Source organism: Miniopterus schreibersii (assembly GCF_964146895.1).
Source record: "Miniopterus schreibersii genome assembly, chromosome: 6".
NCBI lineage: Eukaryota > Metazoa > Chordata > Mammalia > Chiroptera > Miniopteridae > Miniopterus > Miniopterus schreibersii.
Genome location: NC_138107.1, coordinates 13586999 through 13609027, shown reverse-complemented (window position 1 = coordinate 13609027; position 22029 = coordinate 13586999). Strand labels below are relative to the sequence as shown.

General features: G+C 51.8%; 3 protein-coding genes across 8 annotated transcripts in view; 1 reads left to right on the top strand and 2 right to left on the bottom strand.

Annotated features, from left to right (window-relative positions):
- Positions 1-6454, top strand: part of CUL7 (cullin 7) — a 98321-nt gene extending 91867 nt beyond the window's left edge. For all 3 annotated transcript variants that reach the window (XM_081139750.1, XM_081139751.1, XM_081139749.1), the window contains exons 14-26: positions 258-353; positions 501-676; positions 1015-1148; positions 1488-1661; positions 1917-2023; positions 2111-2293; positions 3405-3565; positions 3739-3955; positions 4065-4341; positions 5098-5243; positions 5412-5538; positions 5618-5823; positions 6062-6454. In XM_081139750.1, coding sequence (XP_080995876.1) covers positions 258-353; positions 501-676; positions 1015-1148; positions 1488-1661; positions 1917-2023; positions 2111-2293; positions 3405-3565; positions 3739-3955; positions 4065-4341; positions 5098-5243; positions 5412-5538; positions 5618-5823; positions 6062-6385 — 2328 coding nt within the window. In that variant the 3' untranslated portion in view covers positions 6386-6454. The remainder of the gene's footprint in view (positions 1-257; positions 354-500; positions 677-1014; positions 1149-1487; positions 1662-1916; positions 2024-2110; positions 2294-3404; positions 3566-3738; positions 3956-4064; positions 4342-5097; positions 5244-5411; positions 5539-5617; positions 5824-6061) is intronic.
- Positions 6455-10791: 4337 nt separating this feature from the next.
- RRP36 (ribosomal RNA processing 36) lies at positions 10792-15147 on the bottom strand. 2 transcript variants are annotated; one of them, XM_081141007.1, is made up of 8 exons: positions 14814-14933; positions 14307-14327; positions 12939-13086; positions 12743-12809; positions 12559-12663; positions 12143-12217; positions 11927-12044; positions 10792-11319 (listed from the first exon to the last, which is right to left on the bottom strand). In XM_081141007.1, exons 2-8 carry the CDS (start codon positions 14323-14325, stop codon positions 11183-11185), a joined length of 669 nt encoding a protein of 222 aa, XP_080997133.1. In that variant the 5' UTR covers positions 14326-14327; positions 14814-14933; the 3' UTR covers positions 10792-11182. The 2 variants fall into 2 exon arrangements, with proteins under 2 accessions (XP_080997133.1, XP_080997132.1); XM_081141006.1 differs by lacking the exons at positions 14307-14327; positions 14814-14933 and adding an exon at positions 14989-15147.
- A 306-nt stretch (positions 15148-15453) lies between these two features.
- KLHDC3 (kelch domain containing 3) lies at positions 15454-21991 on the bottom strand. Of its 3 annotated transcripts, XM_081140935.1 has the most exons (12): positions 21761-21863; positions 20595-20699; positions 19420-19632; positions 19067-19243; positions 18815-18930; positions 18325-18396; positions 17986-18199; positions 17819-17905; positions 17564-17672; positions 17362-17435; positions 17160-17238; positions 15454-16085 (listed from the first exon to the last, which is right to left on the bottom strand). In XM_081140935.1, exons 3-12 carry the CDS (start codon positions 19571-19573, stop codon positions 16019-16021), a joined length of 1149 nt encoding a protein of 382 aa, XP_080997061.1. In that variant the 5' UTR covers positions 19574-19632; positions 20595-20699; positions 21761-21863; the 3' UTR covers positions 15454-16018. The 3 variants fall into 3 exon arrangements, with proteins under 3 accessions (XP_080997061.1, XP_080997060.1, XP_080997062.1); XM_081140934.1 differs by lacking the exon at positions 20595-20699 and having other exon boundaries at positions 21761-21991; XM_081140936.1 differs by lacking the exons at positions 20595-20699; positions 21761-21863 and adding an exon at positions 21140-21432.
- Positions 21992-22029: the final 38 nt, after the last annotated feature.

The following is a 22029-nucleotide window of genomic DNA, read 5'->3' as shown; positions in this document are numbered from 1 at the left end:
AGAATCAACCTTCCTGCCTAGACTCCTACATTCCTCCCTGTCTTGCACCCCATAGAAAGTAGAGTCCTTTATCCTTGTGCTTATGTTAGGGCATCAGGCCCTGAACAGTGAGGGTGGCATTAGCACCCTTTCTTCAGGATCCCACACATCCCTGCTCTGGGGAAGGGAAGGATATAGCAAGGGGACAGGAACAGACTTTGTGCTCTCAGCACTCATCCACACATATGGAAGTGACAGCCTTTTCTGCCCCCCGCAAGGTCAATGTGATGCCCTCCGCCAGCCGGGTGATCCTCCTGGAGAACCTGAACCGCTTCTGGCCCGTCATCCAGATCCGCATAAAGCGCTGCCAGCAGGTAGGGCCCTGTAACTTGTAGATCTTGGGCCAGAGCTCCAGCCTGGGTTGTGGGCAGCTCCAGGGGTGAGGCATGAGGGTGTGGCTGACTCCAGTCCATCCTGAAGAGACTGTGGACCAGGCGAAAACAGGCTTGTGTGCCTTGCAGGGCGGCATTGACACGCGCATTCGAGGGTTGGAGGTCCTGGGCCCCAAGCCCACCTTCTGGCCAGTGTTCCGGGAGCAGCTCTGTCGTCACACACGCCTCTTTTACATGGTTCGGGCGCAGGCCTGGAGCCAGGACATCGCAGAGGACCGCAGGAGTCTCCTGCACCTGAGTTCTAGGTGTGTGCGAGCATGTGTGCATGCCTGAGTATGTGCGAAAGGTGGGACTATTACAGAGGCTGCTGGGCAGGTTCTACGGGGGGCATAAGAGAAAGTTAACATGCTTGGGGAGGGGCTGGAGTGTTCTGCAGTCTGGGGAGGGAAGGAAAAAATAAAGATGAGATTTCTCTGGTGGGCTGGTAATGGAATGTGCCAGTTAACATTTGGTGAGCTCTCAAGTACCGAGTGGAGATTTGGTCTGGTTGCTAGGGATGAGCCGGCAGTCTGAGTCTGGGTGGACACTGGGGTCACTTACACCTCGAGCCCCTGACACTGTCCTGCTTCATTCTCACCCCCAGACTCAATGGGGCTCTGCGCCAGGAGCAGAATTTTGCTGATCACTTCCTCCCTGACAACGAAGCTGCCCAGGCGCTGGGCAAGACCTGCTGGGAGGCCCTGGTCAGCCCCCTGGTGCAGAACATCACCTCCCCCGGTAACTGTCCGACCCCTGGCCCCTTTACCATCCCGTTGTTGGCCTCAGTAACCGGCCTCTTCTTGCTCTATCCTGGAGCCACCTGGGTTATTCTCTTGACCCTTTTGGGACCTGCGCATTTGTTTGGTACCCCAGTGCCCCTCTTCTCACAACCCAGGGGCCACCTCCTTTCCCATGTCTCTCAGGTGCCAGCCGATACTATAGAGATCAGGAGGGGCCTTGCTATCTCCCTTCCCCATGTCGTCCTGTCTAGTTGCTTTCTCCATGCTCCAGTCCAGCCAGCCTCTCCCTCTGCCCTGGAGACATGCCCTGCCTTGGCTTGTTTTTCTTGACCTCTAGATGAAGACGGTATTAGTCCCCTGGGCTGGCTGCTGGACCAGTACCTCGAGTGTCGGGACAACCCTCAGAGCCGTGCGGCAGCTTTCTCCTCGAGGGTGCGCCGCCTCACCCACCTGCTGGTGCACGTAGAGCCCTGTGAGGTGCCCACTGCGGCGGTGGCCACTCCTCGGCCCAGTGAGTACCTGGGGATTCAGACAAGAGCTTGGCAGGGGCATTGCCTGTGTGCCCCCACTCACATACTAGTTTCTGCCCCTCCTCACCCTACCCCTCCCTATGTGCTCAGCCTATTCATCTTCCAAGTGTATGTCACACCCACCCAGGAGCATCATTTGGGAGGGCAACATATCAGGAATGGGCTCAGCCTTGAATGGGAACCCAGGAGCCGAAGGGCTGCCCCGCCCTTGCCTCTGCCCCTCTCTGTCTCCACAGAGGGCAGAAACAGAAGCCACGACTGGAGCTCCCTGGCTACCCAGGGGCTTCCCAGCAGCATCATGAAAAACCTGACCCGCTGTTGGCAGGCGGCGGTGGAGGAGCAGGTGGGCAGGCGCAGGGGCGGGGGGGAGGGCGAAACTGCAGTGGTAGCCTGTTGGGTCGCCTCCTCACGCCGCTGCCCCCTCCCCCAGGTGAACAGCTTTCTGACCTCACACTGGCAGGATGATGACTTTGTGCCAAGCTACTGTGAGCACTTTAATAATCTGCAGACATCGAGCTCGGAGCTGTTTGGGCCACGGGCCGCCTTCTTGCTGGCGCTGCAGAATGGCTGTGCTGGGGCCTTTCTGAAGCTCCCTTTTCTCAAAGCTGCCCACGTAAGCCTCCCACCCTCACCTCAGCCCTGGGCCTCTTCCCACAGACCCTCCTTTCCCCACCTTCACAAAATGGCCCACCGTTCCATTCCCATTTAGCAAGCAACAGGTATTGGTATATAACCATGTTATCAAAAATTCAAAGAAAAAAACAGTGACCTGCAGCATGCCATCCTAATATATCTTGATATACTTTCTCCTATTTGAATGTATGATTTAACAATTTACTCACAAGTAGCTAAGATGCTTTACCCTGTTTTCCTTGATCATTACATTAAAAGCCTTTTCCAGTGTTGCTATTTGCCCTCATTTTTTCTTTGTGCATAAATTCCATCTAATGGATGAACTATGATTTACTCCTTCATTCCTGTCATCCCATAAATATTTAACAAGCGCTTAAAATGTGTCAGGCACTGTGATAAGAGCTGACGATAGACGAAGCCCCTCCCCTCAACAATTTACAGCCTTCTAGGGAAGACACAGAGTTTAGCAAATGATAAATAAACTAAAATGTAACTAGCTCACTGGTAAGCAGAGAACAGTTCAGTGGGAAGGTGAGGCAGCAGCTACCTGAGTTGCTTCCGGTAATTCTGTTTCATCAGTGTTGCTGCAGAGTTACCATCTTTATGCACATAACTTATTTCCTCATGTTAAAGTCTTATTGTTAGCCCTGGCCGGTGTGGCTCAGTTAGGCGTCTTCCTGTACACAGAAAGGTTTCCAGTTTGATTCCTGTTAAGGGCACATACTTGGGTTTCCAGCTCATTCCCAAGTGGGGGGGCATGCAGGAGGCAGCCCATCCATGTTTCACTCTCACATCAATGTTTTTCTCTCTCCCTCTCTCTCTCTAAAAATCACAAAAAAATATTTTAAAAATAAAAAGTAAATTATTATTAGTTTGACTTTTAGACATGCTCAACATGAAAAAACACTTCGTAATTGTAAATATTGTGGATTTGCACAATTGTTAATGACTTTGTGAAAGAGTTTTATGAAGGTGTTGACCAGTTTTTGAAGCTTTGAGCATTCATATCTGCTGTGTCAGACCTTCCTCACTGCTCCCACTCACCTCCACTCACCCATTCAGTGTTTTCCTGTGCTGTTCCCACTGCCCAGGTGAGTGAACAGTTTGCCCGGCACATTGACCAGGGGATCCAGGGCAGCCGGATTGGTGGGGCCCGGGAAATGGAAATGCTGGCGCAATTGCAGCGATGCCTGGAAACTGTCCTGATTTTCTCTGGCCTGGAAATAGCCACCACCTTTGAGCATTACTACCAGTGAGTATGAACTTAGGGAGTGGGAGGTGGGGGCAGGCAGGATGACAGGGGCAGGGCCAGCTTGCCGGTCCTGGGAGTCTGGGGTCCAGGCAAGCTCGAGGCCTAGAGCAGGAGGCGGCTGGGCCATGCCGAGTGCCCACACCAAGGTTAGGCCTGGGCTGTGTGTGCTGCAGGCACTACATGTCAGACCGTCTCCTGAGCCTGGGTTCGAGCTGGCTGGAGGGGGCCGTGCTGGAGCAGATCGGTCCCTGTTTCCCCAACCGCCTGCCCCAGCAGATGCTGCGGAGCCTGAGCACCTCTGAGGAGCTGCAGCGCCAGTTCCACGTCTACCAGCTCCAGCGGCTTGATCAGGAGCTCCTAAAGCTGGAGGACATAGAGAAGAAAATACAGGTGGGTGCCAGGGAAGAGATTAGCAAATGGGAGGCTGGGGAAGAAGAGTGGCACGGAGCAGACCAGAGGAGGCCTGCTGGCTTTTGGGACCCCTGTGCTCCTTCTTCAGGTGGGCCATGAGGCCAGTGGCAAGGAGCATGAGAGAGCGTGCAAAGAGGAGGCCGAGGATGCTGGGGCGGCAGCAGCCGCAGATGTGACGGAGGAAGAGGAGGAGGAGGAGGAGGAGGGCCTCTACTATGAAGGGGCAATGCCAAAAGTGTCTGTGCTAGTCTTGTCACCACGCTGCTGGCCCATTGCCTCCATTCGCCACACACTGAACCCCAGAACCTGCCTGCCCTCCTACCTGAGGGGCACTTTGAACCGATACTCCAACTTCTACAACAAGAGTGAGGAGCGGGGCAAAGAGAATGGGGGGCTGGGAAGAGGTTGGGAACCTGGGGAAGAACCTGGGGTTGGAAGCCTCAATGGGGTAGATTTGAGAAGAAAGGGCAGGAGCTTAGGTTTGGGGTGTGGGTGGGGGTATCAGGCACCAGATCCCCAGCCTATTGCCTTTTCTGTCCTTAAAATAAGACCCTGGACTCTTTGTGGGTGGTGAGGACGATAGAGGCAGGAGGCACCTGAGGCCACCAGAAAGGGTTCTGTCTCCCTCTCAGTGGCAGGTGCCTGGCTCCTGGTTGGTCACTGTAACCTGAGCTCCCCGATGGTGACTGATCCTGGGCTGGGCAAGCGATAAAGGAGGGGGAAGGGAAATCAGACCTACCCTCAGGGAGTCCCAGACTAACAGGAGAGACATTGTCCTCTCTCTCAGGGATATTCCAGTCCATGAGAGCCCCTGCCTTCCTTACTTCACAGTTTTGTCTCCCTAAAAAAAATGGGGAATTCCTTGAAGGCACTGATCAGAGCCTGCCTGGTACAGGGCTAGGCACCAGTGGGCTCCCAGATGCCTGAAGCTCATCTGGGAGGCAGCAGAGAAGGCTGAGCTCTGAAACGCTGGGGCCAGGAACCAGTGTCCACAAATGCTGGGCCGCAGGCTCCTTGACGAGCGGGGCCAAAGCCCAACCAGTGGTGCGCCCTCACCAGCTCCGATTTCCTCCTTTTCCTGCTCTTTGTCTCCCTCCCTCCTCTTTCCTAATCCTTCTCAGGTCAGAGCTACCCTGCCCTAGAGCAGGGCCCGCAGAGGCGGCTGCAGTGGACATGGCTGGGCCGGGCTGTGGTGCAGTTTGGGGACCTGACCCTGCATGTGTCTACCGTGCAGATGTGGCTGCTGCTGTATCTCAACGACCGGAAGGTGGCGCAGCTGTCTTCCTCCCTGCTCTCTCCCACCTCCTCTCACCTTTCTTCCTAAACTTTGTTGGACTCCTGTCCTCCTTCCCCCCACCCTCTCCACCCCACCCCTTGGGCACTACATGTCAGACCGTCTTGGGAAAGCCCTGAATGTTCCCTCCTCATCTCTAAGGCGGTCTCTGTGGAGAGTCTGCTGGCACTCTCGGGGCTCTCTGCAGACATGCTGAATCAGGCGATTGGACTTCTCACCTCTTCAAGAGGCCCCCTGGACCTTCATGAGCAAAAGGATGTCCCAGGAGGTATGTACTTAGGGCAAAGGGGCCTGAGCCAGGCCAGCCTGATTGTGGGCCGCCCGACCGAGTGACGTGCTTATTGCAGGTGTGCTCAAGATTCGAGATGACAGCCAGGAGCCCAGGCCAAGGTGGGGCACCGAGTGGCTCATCCCACCTCAGACGTACCTGAAAGCTGAGGATGAAGAGGGCCGGAACCTGGAGAAGAGACGGAACCTTCTGAACTGCCTCATTGTCCGAATCCTCAAGGCCCATGGGGACAAGGGGCTGCACATTGACCAGCTTGTCTGTCTGGTAGGCCAGGGTGGGCAGTGGGTGAGGGAGCTTTGGGGTCGGGGGTGCAGTCCACAGAGGGAGGTGGGTCCACATTTGAAGCCTCTGGTTCACTATGGTGCCTGTGAGGGTTGAGGTTGGCGTGCACCTGGTGTCCTTAGAGTTCATTGCCCTGGCAGCATGTGCTTGGAGTGGAAGCTAGATGTGGGGTGAGCTGGGTGTCTCTGACCTGTTGTTCCCCCTTCCTTCTCCATATAAGGTGCTGGAGGCTTGGCAGAAGGGCCCATGTCCCCCCAGGGGTTTGGTCAGTGGCCTTGGTAGGGGATCTGCCTGCAGCAGTACCGATGTCCTGTCCTGCATCCTGCACCTCCTGGGCAAGGGCACGGTGAGACGCCATGATGATCGGCCCCAGATGCTGTCCTATGCAGTCCCTGTGACTGTGATGGAGCCTCACACTGAGTCCCTGAATCCGGGCTCCTCAGGCCCCAACCCACCCCTTACCTTCCACACCCTGCAGATTCGATCTCGGGGTGTACCCTATGCCTCATGCACCGTCACCCAGAGCTTTTCTACTTTTCGGTAGTCCTGGAGATGGGATCAGGCTAGGCAGGGCTGGGGCTTTCTACAGAAATAAAATGCAGGAGTTGGAGTATGTGGCCTGTGTGGTGACTGCTAGGGATCTGACAGGCGGGGTGGGAGAGGGGGCTTGCTGTCTAGAAGGGAAGAAAAGTCCTCTGGCTCAGAGGCTGTCTCATGCCATCTGCTCCTAGGGTGAGGATGACACCACGGGAGAAAGGTGGACGGAGTTGGGAAGGACTTAATATCCCCCTCTCAGCAGGGGATTAAGTGGACAGGGATGGATCCCCACCCCTTCTCAGAGGGTATATAGGCCGAAGTGCTTTCACCTGGCAGGCTAGAGGCTCAAGCCCATCTTGCTACATGCTGGACAGAATGTAACTTGGGCAGATTATCAAGCAGGGCTCCATTTTCCTTCTTTGTGGAATTGGACCAGTCACTGTGGGATTCTGAGAGCAGTGGGTGTGGGAGCACTTGACATGGGGAAGATTTTGCCAGTGGCCACCACACCCAGCAGTGAGTGCACCTTCCTTAGGTAAGGCTGACAAAGGGAAGCTGAGATAAAAGACTCTTGCAGGCATCCAGAAATCTGAATGTGTGCCCTGTCCAGAATCTTTAGGATCTGGGTTGGAAGCAGACCTAGATGGAACTGCAACTCCCATGAGCTCCTCCTCATTGCCCCTCTTCTGGCTGTGCAGAGCTGCCCACTGTCACCGAAGCCAGAGCCCAGCTAGCCCCATAGGCAGGCCTGTGCTGCTATGATTCACTCTCCTGGCACCACCCATACTGAGGCAGGGTGGGTCAGGCGAGGTGACCTGGTGCCAGGAGTGGAGCTCTGCTTCTTGCCTCTTGGCAGGGGCCATTAGGGGAGAAGGGAAGGAGTGACCCAGGCATCTTGAGTCCATGGTTCTTGGAGCTGAGAAGTGACTAGGAGAAAGCTACAGAAGAAAAGAGGCAAGTCAAGGGGTGGAGTGGAGGGGTGAGTCGGGTGGTGAGAGAGGGCACAGAGGTCAGACAGGGAGAATTGGGTGCCACCCAGGACTGAGATTTGGAATAGGATCTGTAAGGGAAAAAGAGGTCAGGGCTTGAGAGAATCAAGGTGACCAAACCAGAGGGCCAACAGGGTGTACACAGCGGGCCTGGACTTGCTTTGTTCTGCATTAAGATGGCCCTATGGTGCTGTTGGTGGTTCTCACAGCAGAACCATCCTGTTGGTCTGAACTGTTCCATGAGGGAGAAGACAGGCAGGCAGCAGCAGGCTTGGGCTACAGTAGGCCACCCTCGTGCCAGAGATCACGGCCTACTCACTTTTGTTGGTCCAGGCCATGCCTATTCTTGAGGTAGCCTTTAGGGATCAAAGCTTTTTGCCCTTCTCATGCCCTTTATGAGCCTATCCTTGCCCATTAGAAACCCAGAGCCCCTGGGCTCTAGTAGCCAGGCCGGCATGCGCCACGTGTAGGGGACAAGATGGGTCTTTCTCCCTATCCACCCTGTCCTCTGCTGCCCTCTGGGCTCCTGCGTGGGCTGAGCTCCACACCTCTAGTCTTCTTCTCTTCACTCCCTCAACCCCTCATTCATCCTGTCACCCTGCCCCACAGTCTCCCAGAGGGGACCTACCTGCTCATCTGTAGTGGTTGAGTCTCAACAATTCTTAAGGTAAGAACACACCAGCTGTGGCCCCAAAACTTGGCATGTTCCTGTCTGCAGTCCAGCTCCTGTGTTGCCCACTGTCCTTAACACACAATCTAACCCCACCCCAACTCTGGCCTGGTCAGTTTGCCCAAATTCAGCCATCCAGTGAGCAGTCCTGACTTTACCCTTCTCTCACTAGCACCAGTGAAGACCTGAGCCTATTTGTCTGCCCTCAGGACTTTCCATCCCTAGAGGGCAAACCTTGGATGACTCTGGACAGAAGTTTGCTACCCTGACCCCCTGTGAGGTCATCCCACAGTGTCAGTTCCTTATATTCCTACAGGTGGTTTGCACTAAGGACCACATATTGATTCCATTTACAGTAAACCTCGGTTCTCAAACTTAATTTGTCCCAGAAGGCTGTTCGAAGAGCGATTTGTTCAAAAACCACATCACTTTTTCCCATTAGAAATAATGTAAATTTAATTAATGCATTCCAGACCCACAAATGACTCCATTTTAACCTTTCTTATATACAGTACATGTCTGAATTACTGTTTATAAATAAACAATTCTTTTCTTAAATTTAACGAACCACCCCCTACTAGCCTTAAAGAATCACTTTCAGCACTCTTCCAGGGGTGCAGCATCTTCGATTTTCACTCATCACTGCTTTGGAAATGCTGTGTCACTGGCTAACTGCTTTTCATTTATCCAAATCAAGTTTTTCTACCTCTTCAATTGCCTGTGGTCCTTGTTTCTTTCACATCCTTAGCAACATTAGCACTCTTGATGGCCTCTTTGTTTTAAAATTGTGCTAATTATCAATTTTGCCAGCAACAAAAGCATTCTTTCCTTTGTTGCCTGAGAGACACTTTTTGTCATGCTGAGGTATGAAAGGGTTGTCCGGTTAAGTTTGGTTCAACAACCTGGACATTTTTTCTGTGAACAACTTGGTCCAGAATGGAACTGTTCGAGATAGGAGACGTTCAAGAACCAAGGTTTGACGTGTATGAAATGTCCCAAAATAGAGACAAAGTGGTTTAGTGGTTGTGTAGAGCTAGGGAGACTGGGAAGAAATGGGAAGTGACTGCTGGAGGGTATGGGGTTTCTTTTTGGGGGTGTCAAAAATGTTACAAAATTGCCCAGCCGGGCGTGGCTCAGCGGTTGAGCATCGACCTAGGATCCAGATCGGGGTTGATTCCTGGTCAGGGTACATGCCCGGTGCTGAACTCAGGCCCGCTAGATTGGCCAGCCCTGGGCTTCCCTCGCCCCCGGCCAATCTCCCGCAAGAACTTCCTGGGGGGGAGGTTCCTTTTTCCCTCCTTCACTTTTCTATAAAAAAAACAGTATTGACATGCCCTATAGCACTAGATCCCTCTTACCCTCTGGGCAGGGTAAACTATCCTGGTAGCTACAGCCCTCTGCTTACAACCACTGGGAGAAGGGCATTGTATGCTTTATCTCACATTTCTGTCATGAGAACACCTTTTACCCCATCCCAGGTGCATCAAGCAATAGACATCCTCATGGTAGTTTCCAATTCTGCCTCTTCTTTTTCTTTATAGCTGTTTTTTAGATGTTAGTCTTCCTAATGTCCTGTTAATTTCTCATGATTTACCTAATATTTTTTTCAGTCCTGCTTGGAATTTCCTGAGCTACCTGATTCTCAGTTTATAAATTTCAGTTCTAGAAAACTCTCAGCCTCTTTAAAATAAATATTCACTCCTTCTGGAACTCTGATTATGTCACACCTTCTCACTCTACCTCCAGTGTTTTTTCAACATCTTTTCCTGAGTTTCCATTTCTTTGTATCCCTGGGCTCCATGTGTGTAACTTCTGCAGATCTACTTCTGGTTCATTCTTTTGGGTATATCCAGCTTGTTGCTTAACCATCAAGTTTCTAAATTCATAGAGCACGTTCTTCATTTGTAAGTTTTAGTTTAATCAAACCAATCTGGTCCTTTTTTACATTTTCATTAGTCATACTTTTTCTTTAAACATAACGCATTTCATATTCTGTATTTTTTACTTGCAGCATCTGTCCTTGCTGGTCTGGTTCTGTTACCTACTATTGCTAATGACTCTTGCTCATGGTGGTTTCTTTCCTTGTGTGCTTGGTGTTTCATTGTAAACTCATAGTCCTTGAAATTTTATCTGCAGGAATTCCTTGAGGTCTGGGTTTAAAGTACAGTCCTCAAGGGAGAACTGCATTTTGCTTCTGCTGGGTGCCTGGAGGCACTGTCAACCACTTTTAACTGAACTATCGCTTGAGGATTTTCCAGTCCACGTGGGTAATATGAATTCTAGACCCAAACAGTATTGAGAGCCAGTTGTGCTGACATTATTGGGGAAGCTTTCTGTCCCTATCTCCTACCTCCCCTTGCATCCAAAACGAAAGCTAAGTAGGTGAGTTTTGGGATTGGTTCACTCTTGAAATGATCATGCCATTTTGGGGGTTTAAATAGGAGGTCTCTGATCTAACTTCTCACTTTGTAGGAGCCTTAGGGTTTGGCCCACTAAGACAGTAGTTCAAGGCCAACCCACAAACCTCACACAAAAAGCAGAATAAGCGCAGCCGGGCGTGGCTCAGCAGTTGAGCATGAACCTAGGATCCAGGAGATTGAGGTTCGATTCCTGTCAGGGCACATGCCTGGGTTGCAGGCTCAACCTCCAGTAGGGGGCGTGTAGGAGGCAGCCGATCAATGACTCTCATCATTGATGTTTCTCTCTCTCTCTGAAATCAATAAAAAAATATATATATATAAAAGCAGAATAAGATGAGTGACAAGAATGTTTATTAACTGGCTCCTACATAAAGTTCCAGTCCTGGAAGCCATCAACAGACTCCATGGCCTTCACCAGCCTTAAGGTCACTGACCCTTTTCCTTCTATATCAGAATTATTGGTTTAAGGCAAGGATGGGAGGACATGAGGACATGATGAACCAGATCTGAGCAGAAAGTATGGCGTGGCAGAAGGCTGAGCTGTTCTTTTTGTCCAGCCCTGGGCCCGTCCAAGAACCCTCTAGTCATCTCTGAGCCAATCTAGTTCAAGGGCAGCTGTGATCCTTGTCCTTGAATAGGAAAGATCCAGAACTGGCCAAGCCCAAATCTGTCCCCACAGATCCATTTCTCACTGGGGCAGTGGGAGAGCTGAGGTCAGTTCCTTATTAGTCTTTGTTCAAAGGGAGATGTCGCCTGTCCTTGCCTGCGTTTCGGCGCCTTTTTCGACTCAAGAAGCTGTCTAGCTTCTTGCTGCGTTTCAACTCCTTGTACTTCTCTGCTAGGACCAACTGGCGCTGTTCAGCTAGAGGATGGAGAAAGCACGCTGTAAGCCAAGGCAGGAGCACCACTCTTTCCCTTCTCCCCATCCAATAATTCTCAACCACTATGCTGGGATACATGACGTTTAGAGTTCACTGGTGTGTGTAAGCAAGCTGACTTTTTCTGATTCCATTCTTTCTCAGTTCAACCAACTGTGAGCTCCTATGTGCCCAGCCCAGCATATGTGGGGGGTAGGACAGAAAAGAAAGTGACACCTTGTCCTGGCTGGGTAGCTCAGTTGGTTAAGATGTTCTTCCAGATATGCTAAGGTTGTGGGTTCAATCCCTGGTCAGGGTACATACAAGAAACAAGCAATGAATGCATAAATAAGTGGAACAAATCAATGTTTCTCTTTCTCCCCTCCCATTCCTCTCTCTCTTAAAAAAAGAAAAAAAAGTGCCACCCCTGCTCATAATCTAACTAGGGAAATAAGAATGGTTACATGTAACTCCTCCCTATGGTACTTCTACTTTCCTCCAATTTACCATGGGATCCAGCCTTCATGCCTTCTTTAGGGAGCTCATGGACCCCCTGCTATGGCCTCCGACTCCGTCCTTGTAACTAGCTTGTAACAGTTGTGCCCCACTCACATTTCTTCAGGAAATATGGACGATGGCCCTGCTGGGCCTGAGCCCGCCGCTCCTGCTTCAGAGCCAGGCGCAGCTCCTGCTGCCGCTTTCGTTCCTGCTGTGCCATTTCTTGCTGCTCCTGAGGAGCAAAGATGAAATGGGTGTATAGAAGGGACTGTGAATCACCTCCTGCCTTGAACTACTTTTACCACCCACCCACAATTCTGACTCACTTACCATTCGCTGAAGCAGCTGCTGCAGTTTCTCATGCTCCTCCCCTGAACGGTGCTTCTTCAGCTGCTTTTTCACAAGCTGCGCAGTGGGAAATGAGCGTGGTTAGTGTTCTGTAAATGTTAGCCGAACTCTGTGCCAGGCCCTACTCTAAGAGGCTCGCGTGTGTTAACTCAGTAACACTATGAGACAGAAATTATCATTATATCTTTTTATGATTAGAAAACTGAAGCAAAGCCAGGTTAAGTAACTTGCCAATGGTGAGTTAGTAAACTGATGAGCCAGGATTTGAATATAACCAACAAATTAGGGAGAATTAACCTGCCTACCACCACATTCCCGGTTCCCTCTGCCTGACTCTCTAACCTGTGCCCTAGTGTCCCACCCCCCGGAAACCGGTGAACCAGCCTCATACAGCACACCTCTTTCTCTTTGGCTCGGATGCCATCCAGGAATTGATACGTTTTGTCGAACACTTCAGGATTATATTCCCCTGACAAATCGTCAAAGCGGGGATCCCGGGCCACCTTTGGAGAGAGCAGAGAGAATATTAAAAAAACAGTTCAGTCTCCTTTCACAAGAAAGCACTTCCTGTCTCTTTCTCACCTTCTTACAGATGGGGACAACTTGACGCAAAAATGGCACCCGGACCTTGGCTGACATTTCCAGAGGTCTATGGAGAAATTAAAGGGCAGGTCAAGGGGACTCCAGTATTAGTCAAAGGCCTCCCACCTGCCACCTAAGTAGACACCTACTCAAGGTCAGGTATCCTCCAACTCCTGGGGCAGGCCTTGCTCCTCACCTGTGCTTATCTGCAACACATGCATTTTGGACAAGTGGTCTAGAACCTTGCTTCTTAGTGCTGTTTCCAGCTACCAGTTGTTTGTATGTCTTAGTCCCCAATTGGCTCTGCAATTCCAACAGCTCCTCGAATGACATGTTAGATGTGTCTGTGGAAGGGGGTGAAGTTAGGGGGACACACAACTCAGATTAGTATCTCCTGCTGCTGGAAAGACATGAGCCCACCCTCATTCCTTAGGTAACTGATCCTTTCCAATATTCCCATCCAATCAATCACTACAGGTCCTGGGCACCACAGGTTGTCATGGCGCTACACTGATACCTAACTTCCCAACTATTCCAGCTACCTTGGGGCCTCACCTTGCTAAAGAAGGTGTATATGTAAGGCCAGTGGTGGACCAAGCCACAGTCCCTTGTTTTTCACCCTCTCTTTTAAATTATTCCTTCACAGGTTTCCCCAGAAAGGCCTCTGTCTCCCCTGCCCCGTTACTGTTGCCAATGTTTTGGTTCATACCTCACTTCAATCAGTGCTCTAGCCTATCTGGTCTCCCAACCTCCAGCCTCACTCCTCTCAAAGCTATGCTCCCTGCAGTTTGAGAAACATCTAAAATGCAAATCTGATCTTATCACTCTCACCTCATCACCCATTCCCACACAAATATACTTCAGATCATGTCACTCCAGAACTCAAAACTCGCCAATGCCTTCCATCTTGCTCAATGTAAAAGTTATAGGCCTTACAATGGCCTGGAAGCTCCAGAAGACCTAGCTGCATTTTGTATCTCATCTCGTCTCCTACTAATCTCTTCCTTCCCACTCCTCTCATCAACTGGCCTCCTAGCAGTTCCTGAGCTGGAAGGTATGCTCCCACCTCAGTTCCTTTGCACATGATGTTGCCTCTGCTTGTAGCACTTCCTTCAGGTACATTTATTACTTGTTCCCTCACTCCCTTCAACCATTGCTCAAATGTCACCTACGCTTCCTCTGATTACTTATAATTGCAACTCCTCCCCTGCTTTCTCTCCATAACCCTTATTCCCTTTTTGGAAAATTGATATAATTCACATGCCATAAAATTCACCCTCTTACAATATACAGTTCTGTGCTTCACTGCCTTTTGTTTTTTTAAATATCTTTATTGATTTCAGAGAGAGGAAAAAAGGGGGAGAGAGAGAGAAACATCAATGATGAGTCATTGATCAGCTGCTTAGCCCGTAACCCGAGCATGTGCCCTGACCGGAATCGAACCCCTATTGTCTGGATCCTAGGTCTATGCTCAACCGCCGATCCACCCCGGGCAGGGCTTCACTGCCTTTTAATAGATTAATTTACGTGTCCTTTTTAAAATTTTCATTTTGTTAATCCTCACCTGAGAATATTTTTTCCATTGCTTTTCAGAGGCAGTGGGAGGGAGGGAAGGAGGGAGGGAGGGAGAAACAACAGGTGAGACACAGAGACTGATTGCCTCCCCCACACGCCCGACTGGGGGCGGGGAGCAAACCGGCCATCCAGGTTCGTGCCCTTGACCGGAAATCAAACCCGAGACCCTCCGGTGGGCAGTGCGAGGGTCTAACCACTAAGTACACCTGGGAGGGCTTGTGTCTTTTTTTGAAACTGCCCCTTCTAAAAAATAAGTTCCGTGAGGACAGTTCCCGACTGCTTTATTCCCTACTGCGTCTCCAGCACCTAGAGCTGTGCCCGCCCGCGGATGCTCAGTTACGTGTCTGCTGAACTTCTTCATCCTGACCGACGAACCGTTCCCGGCCACCCCGCCACCCCGCCACCCGGCCACCCGGCCACCCGGCCACCCGCGCCGGGCGTCTCCCCCGCGGAAGCCGCCCTCCTCCCTTTCGCAAACTGCTCAGGGTGTTCTAACTCGGGAGCGCCTCCGCCCACTGCCCACTGCGCCGGGGTCACTCCTCGCGTGGGCCTTTCAGAGAATCGGGCTGGCTCCCGGCAACTGCGCTGCAGGCTCGGAGACCGCACCAGAAGGGGAGCCCCGGATCCGGCCCCCCCGCCCCGCCCCGCCCCGCCCCGCCCCGCGGCCTCACCCTTCCGCAGGTCCCCGGGCCCCAGGCCCCCGCCGTCCTCCCCGCCGCCCCGGGCCCCGCGGGGAGCGCCGGCGGCCGCCCCGGCCCGGGAGCTAGGTCTCGGCATGGTCCCGCGCGGCGCGGCGCGGCTAAATGGCGTTACTTCCGCTCCCGCGGCTCCCGCTCGCCTCTTCCCGCAGCTCGGGAGGCGGAGTCCGCGCCGCTGGTGACGCGAGAGCCCAACAAGCGGAGTGTGGGGCTGCTGTGGGGAAAGGAGGGCCGGGAGCCCTAGGCCGAAAGGAACCGCAACTCGAGATAACGTGGCCACCCGTTTGTCGCGTGGTCCTGGGCTCCGCGCCGAGGAGAAACTAGGGCCAGGCCGCCGTGGTCCTTGATTTGCGAATGCGCCTGGCTGAGAAGCCAAAACCCCAGCACCCCGCCCCCGTGGCAAACTCCTGTCATCCCCATTTATTCCACAAAGACATATTATAGGTTTGGAAGTTTTTAATTCATTTTTATAAAATCTGAGCTGGCTGTGAGCGTCAGGGTTACAGCAACAGCTCAAGGAAAGGGGGTAGGATTATCTGCTGGTCCTCACCTTCCCCAGGTCAGGGAGAAGGAGGTTTCATGGCAACAGCTGCAACCTCTCTGCTTCCAAAAATCAATGCTCATGGCTCAAGCAGGGGCAGGGGGTGAAAATAGAGCTGGAGGGAAGCTTCTGAGGACCAGACACTGCTTGCTTCTCCCTTCTCCCCATTCCCTTCACTTTTCAGCAGAGCCTGGCTGGCCTGGGGCAGAGCAGAGGCCCAGGAGCAGTTGGAAGAAGGTGGATGGGACAGAGCACCAAGGGAAGGGGCCCTCGGCCCAAGGAGGGAGGGAACCTAGCCCTCCCCCCACAGCTCCCCACTTAGTTCACAGCACAGAAAACACCTCTAGTCCAACAACTCCATGTGGAGGTATACCAGGGTCCAAAGGGGCAGGCGGGTGAGAGACAGGCAGGGACACTGAAGACAACAGCAGGCTCAGGAGGGGTGGTGGCAAATACTTTCTTCTACCCATGGGAGGAGACGATGGGGCGACTGATATTGCTGTTGGTGGTCATGGCATTCAGCTCCCACCTGGAAGACCAACAGTGACAGGTATAAAGGACAGAAGGGGGAGCCTCCACCCCCCAAGCCCAGAATTGCTAACAAAACTATGAATACAGTGCCTTCAACTTCCTTAAAGCTTAACTACCCACAGCCACCTCTTCCTTACAGCCCTACTAAGTTTAACAATTAGGCCCCACCCACCACCAAATCCAATACACCCACAAATCCACCTGTAAGCTCATGTGACTTCCTGTTTATATTTTTGTGCCCAACACCTGGAGAAAAGCATGGGTGTACACATCTTAGTAAATTTCCCAAACTACTTTTCTTCTGCTCAGATCTAACCAGGCAGCTGTGCCTCCTCACATCAGGAATGCCCATTTTTGCTCTCAACTACTATCCCTTTTCAGGGAGCCTTATTTGGCTCTCCTGTCCCCACTACGGCCTTCCCATCCCATCATATTAAAATTAAATTCCTCCTTTTTTTTTTTTTTTTAAAATTCTGTCATTCTACAAAGATTTACCAAGAACCTCCTTATGCCAAGACCCTTACTATACAGTCTGCTTAGTATTACGTACTTGCATATATGTCAGTCCTGGGCAGCCTATAAGCCACCAGATCAGCCTTGTACATACCATGTCACCAAATACTGAACACACAGACTCTCAGCAAGTAAAAGTTAAACTGAACTGAGAGAAGGAAAGGGGTGTGTCGCAGAATAACCCAGAAGGGCACAATTATACACAAAGTACTTTTGGTGTTTGAGTTGGACCTAAGAGTGAAATTAAAAGGTAAGTAGCTAGGAAGAACCTCCCTTAATTCTGGAATAACTAAGGTGATCCAGAGGCTCTAAACTTGTCTTTATCTTGCAGCTAGGTTCTAAGATTTAATCAAACTTTCTCACCATGTTGACAAAAACAACTGCATAGGCTCAGGTCTCAGGTTTGAAAAACAATTTTTTTCATGTAATTTACCCAGTGGACAGCCTGTATCTCCTTCTATCTCACTCTCCACAAGAACTCTATCTCCTCCATAATGAGGTCATGCTTGTGCTGCCACTTACCCTCAACCAATCCCTCCTTTTCAACCACTCACTGTACCTGATGTCATGGGGCAAACAGGACTGGTCCAGGTTATACTGAATTACAGCCAGTTTGCACAGAGTCTTCAGACTAGGGCCTTTAGAGGAAGAATGGGACAGGAAGATGGTCAAAACCTGGGAAAGGATTCGGTCCTGGATGTCACCATCTACAGACAGAGAGACCCTGATAGCAGGAGCACTTTGGAAATAAGTATACTTACTAAAGTCCAAAATGTGTAAGTCAGAATGATCTATGAGGTCAAACTCATCCCCCAGGCCTTCCTCAGGAGATGGACTGTAGGGATCAAAAGAGAGATGAAGGAAGGAGGAAAGGATACTCATGAGACCCTTCTTGCTCAAACGCCTCCCAGGTTAGTCATAGACTTAGGCCCTTCCCTGAGTCCTCCCCTCTCTCCTACTAACCTGGTACCCCCAAAGAGGACAATTTTGTCACCAACAATACAGCAACACTGGCGCCGGCGTGGACATGGCCCCTTTCCCTTCGGTTCAATCTTTTTCCAGGTAAAGGACACTAAAGAGAAGTTTATATAGAGATTTAATACCTGCCAGTCCAGATATCCTCTCCAACCACAACCTCTCATCTACTCAGGATTATTTTTTTCTTTTCCTCCCCCTTCAATTGCTCCTTGTTTTTCCCTTAAAGGTAGTGTTCTTTACCAGGGTTAAACTTCCACAGGTCATGAAAATGCCGGTTCAGCCTTGCATTATAGCCACCAAAGATGTACAACTCCCCATTGTAGCCAACTGGAAGGAGAGAGGTATGTCAAAAGTGCGAGGACAATGGTTGGGAAGGGGAACTCTGCAGGGACATAACAGATACTCACAGGCTGAGTGGCTCCGGCGCCCCTCGGGCAGCACCGGAGTGGCTGGACAGTCCAGCCAGGCCTCAGTCCTGGTGTCAAAGACTCGGATGCGGTTGCAGTAAATCTCATTGTTGGAATGGAATGGCCCAAATCGGTCAGCACGGCCCCCAAAGACATACATGTGGCTTCCCAGCATTGTGGCTGAGTGGAAGTCCCTCCAGCGCGCAGGATTGCCCTGGGCAGGAGCAGAGAGAGGAGGGTGAGCACAAAGGCTGGGAGAGGATCTGCTCTCACTATTTGAGCTTCCTATAGTTTATTCAATTGAGTGTGGGAATCTGGGAGAAAGAAGAAAGGGCAGACCTTTGTACAGATAAGGGTCCATGTCATGGTGCTGGTATCCAGCTTGTGAATGTCATTGGAGAAGCAGTCCGCCTGAGTGGGAAGAGAAAGGAAGTGAAGGAATATAAGATGGGGTCAGTAGCTGGCCCATCCGTGGCTCAGCAGTTGAGTATTGACCTATGATCCAGATCGCGGTTTGATTCCCGGTCAGGGCACATACCCGGGTTGCGGGCTTGATCCCCAGTCGGGGGGCGGGGTGCAGGAGGCAGCCAATCAATGAGGACTCTCTAATCATTGTTGTTTCTATCCCTCTCTCTCCCTCTCCCTTCCTCTCTCTGAAATCAATAAAGATATATTTAAAAAAAAAAAATGAGTCAGTTGTCACTCTCTGACCTCTATCCCTGCCCTCAAAAACCTGTAAAACAAGCCCAAGCCTCCCATTCCACCAACCTCAATTCCCCTTCCTCTTTTTCATTCCCACCCTAAACCTCTTCTTTCTTGCCAGACCTACCAGCTGCTCGTAGCCCCCGAAAATGTACATGGTCTTGCCCAAGACACAAGCCGAATGTCCGTCCCGGGCCCCAGGAATTGTTCCTAACACTCGGGGTGTGGACCACTTGTGAGTATCTGAAGGAGATGAGAGGATGGATCAGGTAAGCACCTCTGACATTGCTCCTAGACTCTGGGGTGCCCTATTCCCAATCCAGCCGACACCTTCCCAGTCCCGTAAGGCACCATTTGGAAGAACATAGCCCATACTCACTGACATCAAAGGCGTAGAGCACATTGCAAGCCCCTTCTGTGTCATTCCGCCCTCCCCAAAGGAAGACTGTGTCATCGATGAGGACGGTTGAATGTCCATACCGCATGTATGGTACCACAGGAGGCTGCCCACGGATGGCGGGTCTCACCGGGGGCAGCTTTGTCCAGCGCAAGGACACTGTGGGCACAGCTAGGCTCAGCCCTGGGAACCTCCTTCCAGGCTGTCCACTTTTCCCAAACCACATGTTCACTCCTTTATCCCCTTTAACCACGGGGCCCACCACCAAAACTCATTCAACCACCCGTTCCCCTCCCTAATGCGGGCACCCAGGGATGTTCCCAGCATTAGCTTACCTGCATTGAAAATGTGTACATCAATCTGACGCAGTGTTTCATAGTCTTCACCAGAGCAGTAACCCCCGAAGGAGAATACCCGGTGCCCAACAGCCACTGCAGCATGGTTCACCCTGCGGGGCCCGCCCTCCAGGTGCACTGTCCACCGTAACATCCCCTGGGCCACTGGTTACTGCAACATGCCCCCCCGGCACGGCCTGCTACCTCTGCTACCTGCACACAAATTAAAGCCACAAAGTCCTTTGCCTGGCTCACCAGTACTCTGCCCAGGAGCAGCCCTTGTCTCTAAGTGTTACCCTAGTGCTCCTCCTCCACCACTCCTCTACAGCTCAGGTGGCTGGCCCAGCACCAGAGGAGCTGCTGAGGTCAAGAAGCCAGCCCTGGCCCTGTGTTCTCCAGAGCAAAGGGTGGGGCCACTTGGATGTGATTGCCAGCTCAGAATCTGCTGATCAAGGGCTCAGCATGATCATCCCGTACCCATGGAGGCTCCACTCTATTCGTGGCCTGGCACAAGCTCTAAGCCCCCTTCCCAGGCTGATGGGTTCTCTTGTATCTCTGGCTCTGCTCTGCTTACTGCCACCTCTCTAAGAATCTCTGTGCTCTTTAAGATGGGGAGAGGGATCTCAAAATACTCAGAGCTATTAATAGCCCAGCCAGTCCCAGATAGTCCATTGAAAGCTGGCATGGGTACTTCCAAGCAGAAAAGCTTTTAGGCCTTTAGAGTGGCTTAATCCCCGTATTCAAGACAGGGTGGGATCCTGGACAGGGACCTCCATGTTATCATGGATGGTTAGCCCCTCATAGGAAGCTCTTGTCAAGCTTAGCTTTGTCATTGGGGTCACCAAGGGCCCCTTACAGGCATGAGGAGTTCCTTTGACAGCTGGGCCTGGTACGCTGCCAAAACTAGGAATTAAGCCAGAAAGGTATGTGTCTGCTGTAGATTGAGGGAGAGGGGGTGGGGAGGAGGGGTTTTCTCCTCCTGCTACTTCCCCAACCCTGCTATTGTGGTAGAGACAAGCGGTTTCCAGCGACTGTTCTCCCACAAATGTCCCTGAAAGGGGGGTGATGGTGGGAGTGTGCATTGGCAAGGAAAAGGGAAGCAAAAATACCCTTGGGCAGGAAAAGAAAAAGACCAGGTACAAGAGGTCATAATCTCTTTAAGGCAACCTGCTAACCTAGTGATATGGGTACATTTAAAGGCTCTGCCAGGTAAAGCCTCCAGCAACTGGCACTGCCTTCGCTGGTAGACAGCTGCTGAGTTTGGGCTGATCATCTTCTCCCTGTTCAAGGCAGAACTTTAGGCACAGAGAAAACTCAAGAGAGGCCCCTCAACAAAAGGAGACATGGCTTTTGGCTGGCTTGCAAGCCTCTTACCCCCAACCAACCTCCCTCAATCCCCACCCCAGGCTTTAAATAGCCAGCATGCCAAGCCTGAAAGAGCCCCAGCAGGAAACTAGTCTCACTTTATCACTCCTGTCCTCAATCCAAAATATCTTGGATCTGGGCTTGGGAGATAGGGAGGTTGAAGGACTTAAGAATGGGAGTCCTTTGTTTTCCCTCATAGCTTCTACTCCCCTTCGACTACATCAAGGTAAAGAATTCATAGGGGTAGAGAGAAGCAATTCTGTGCAAAGGCAGAGAGAGAATCTTAGCTTCCCTTCCATAGGGACAACTCAAGCTGAAAGAAAAGAAGCCCTCAAAGTCTCAGGGGCTGTGTTACCTTGGAGTTTCCCCCATACTCCATCATTGCCGCGTTCTCCACTTCTTCAATTCCCTTCATGCGCCTACCCCCTCACCCTGGTACCTTGCAATTTTCACTCCCCATTTCTGGCCCTTTTTGATCTGAGAGCTTTGAGGTTTTCTCCTTTTTCCTTTTCCCACCACTCCCAGCGCCACCTGACAGCTCTCCATTTTCCCTCTTCCACAAAGGGTGAAAAAGCTAACAGTCACTGACCCCTTTCGGCTAGAGATAGTCCTCCCTGTATATGAGGGTATCTCTGGATTCTTCCAGTCAGCCCAACCTCCCCTCCCCCACAGCGTCAGACACCTCCCCCCGCCCCCCCCCCCCCCGTATCCCCGTTCTCTTCATAACCCAGTCTTCTTTCCAGTTCCCTCAATGCCTCCTCCAGCCACCAGGTCTCTCTCACCCGTCACCTCACCATCCCCCCACCCCACGCCCGCGGCCCTTCCCCAGTAACACTCTCCCTTCCCAGCATCCCCTTAGTTCCCTCCCCACCCCCACCTCATCACTCTCAGGCCCCTCCCTCACGACTCCAGCTCCAGGCAAGGACGTCCCCAGCCCCTCCACTTTTCCTTGTAACATCACCCCATCCTGGGCTACCTTGCCAGGCCGGGCCGGGGCGGGGCCGCGGGCAGCCTGGAACCCGTTGAGCGCCAACCGACGACTCAGTCCCCAACGTGATAAACACAGCCAGACTCGATTCTTCCGGCGGGCAGCTGTGTGCGCATGTGCAATCAGAGTTAAGTTCCGGCGGCCTACCGGGACTTGTAGTCCACCGGTTTCGGCAGGGACGCGAGGTGCTGAGCAGTGGACTGGCGCGCAAAGAGATTCTACGCATGTGCAGAGATGTTAAAAAACACACACACAAC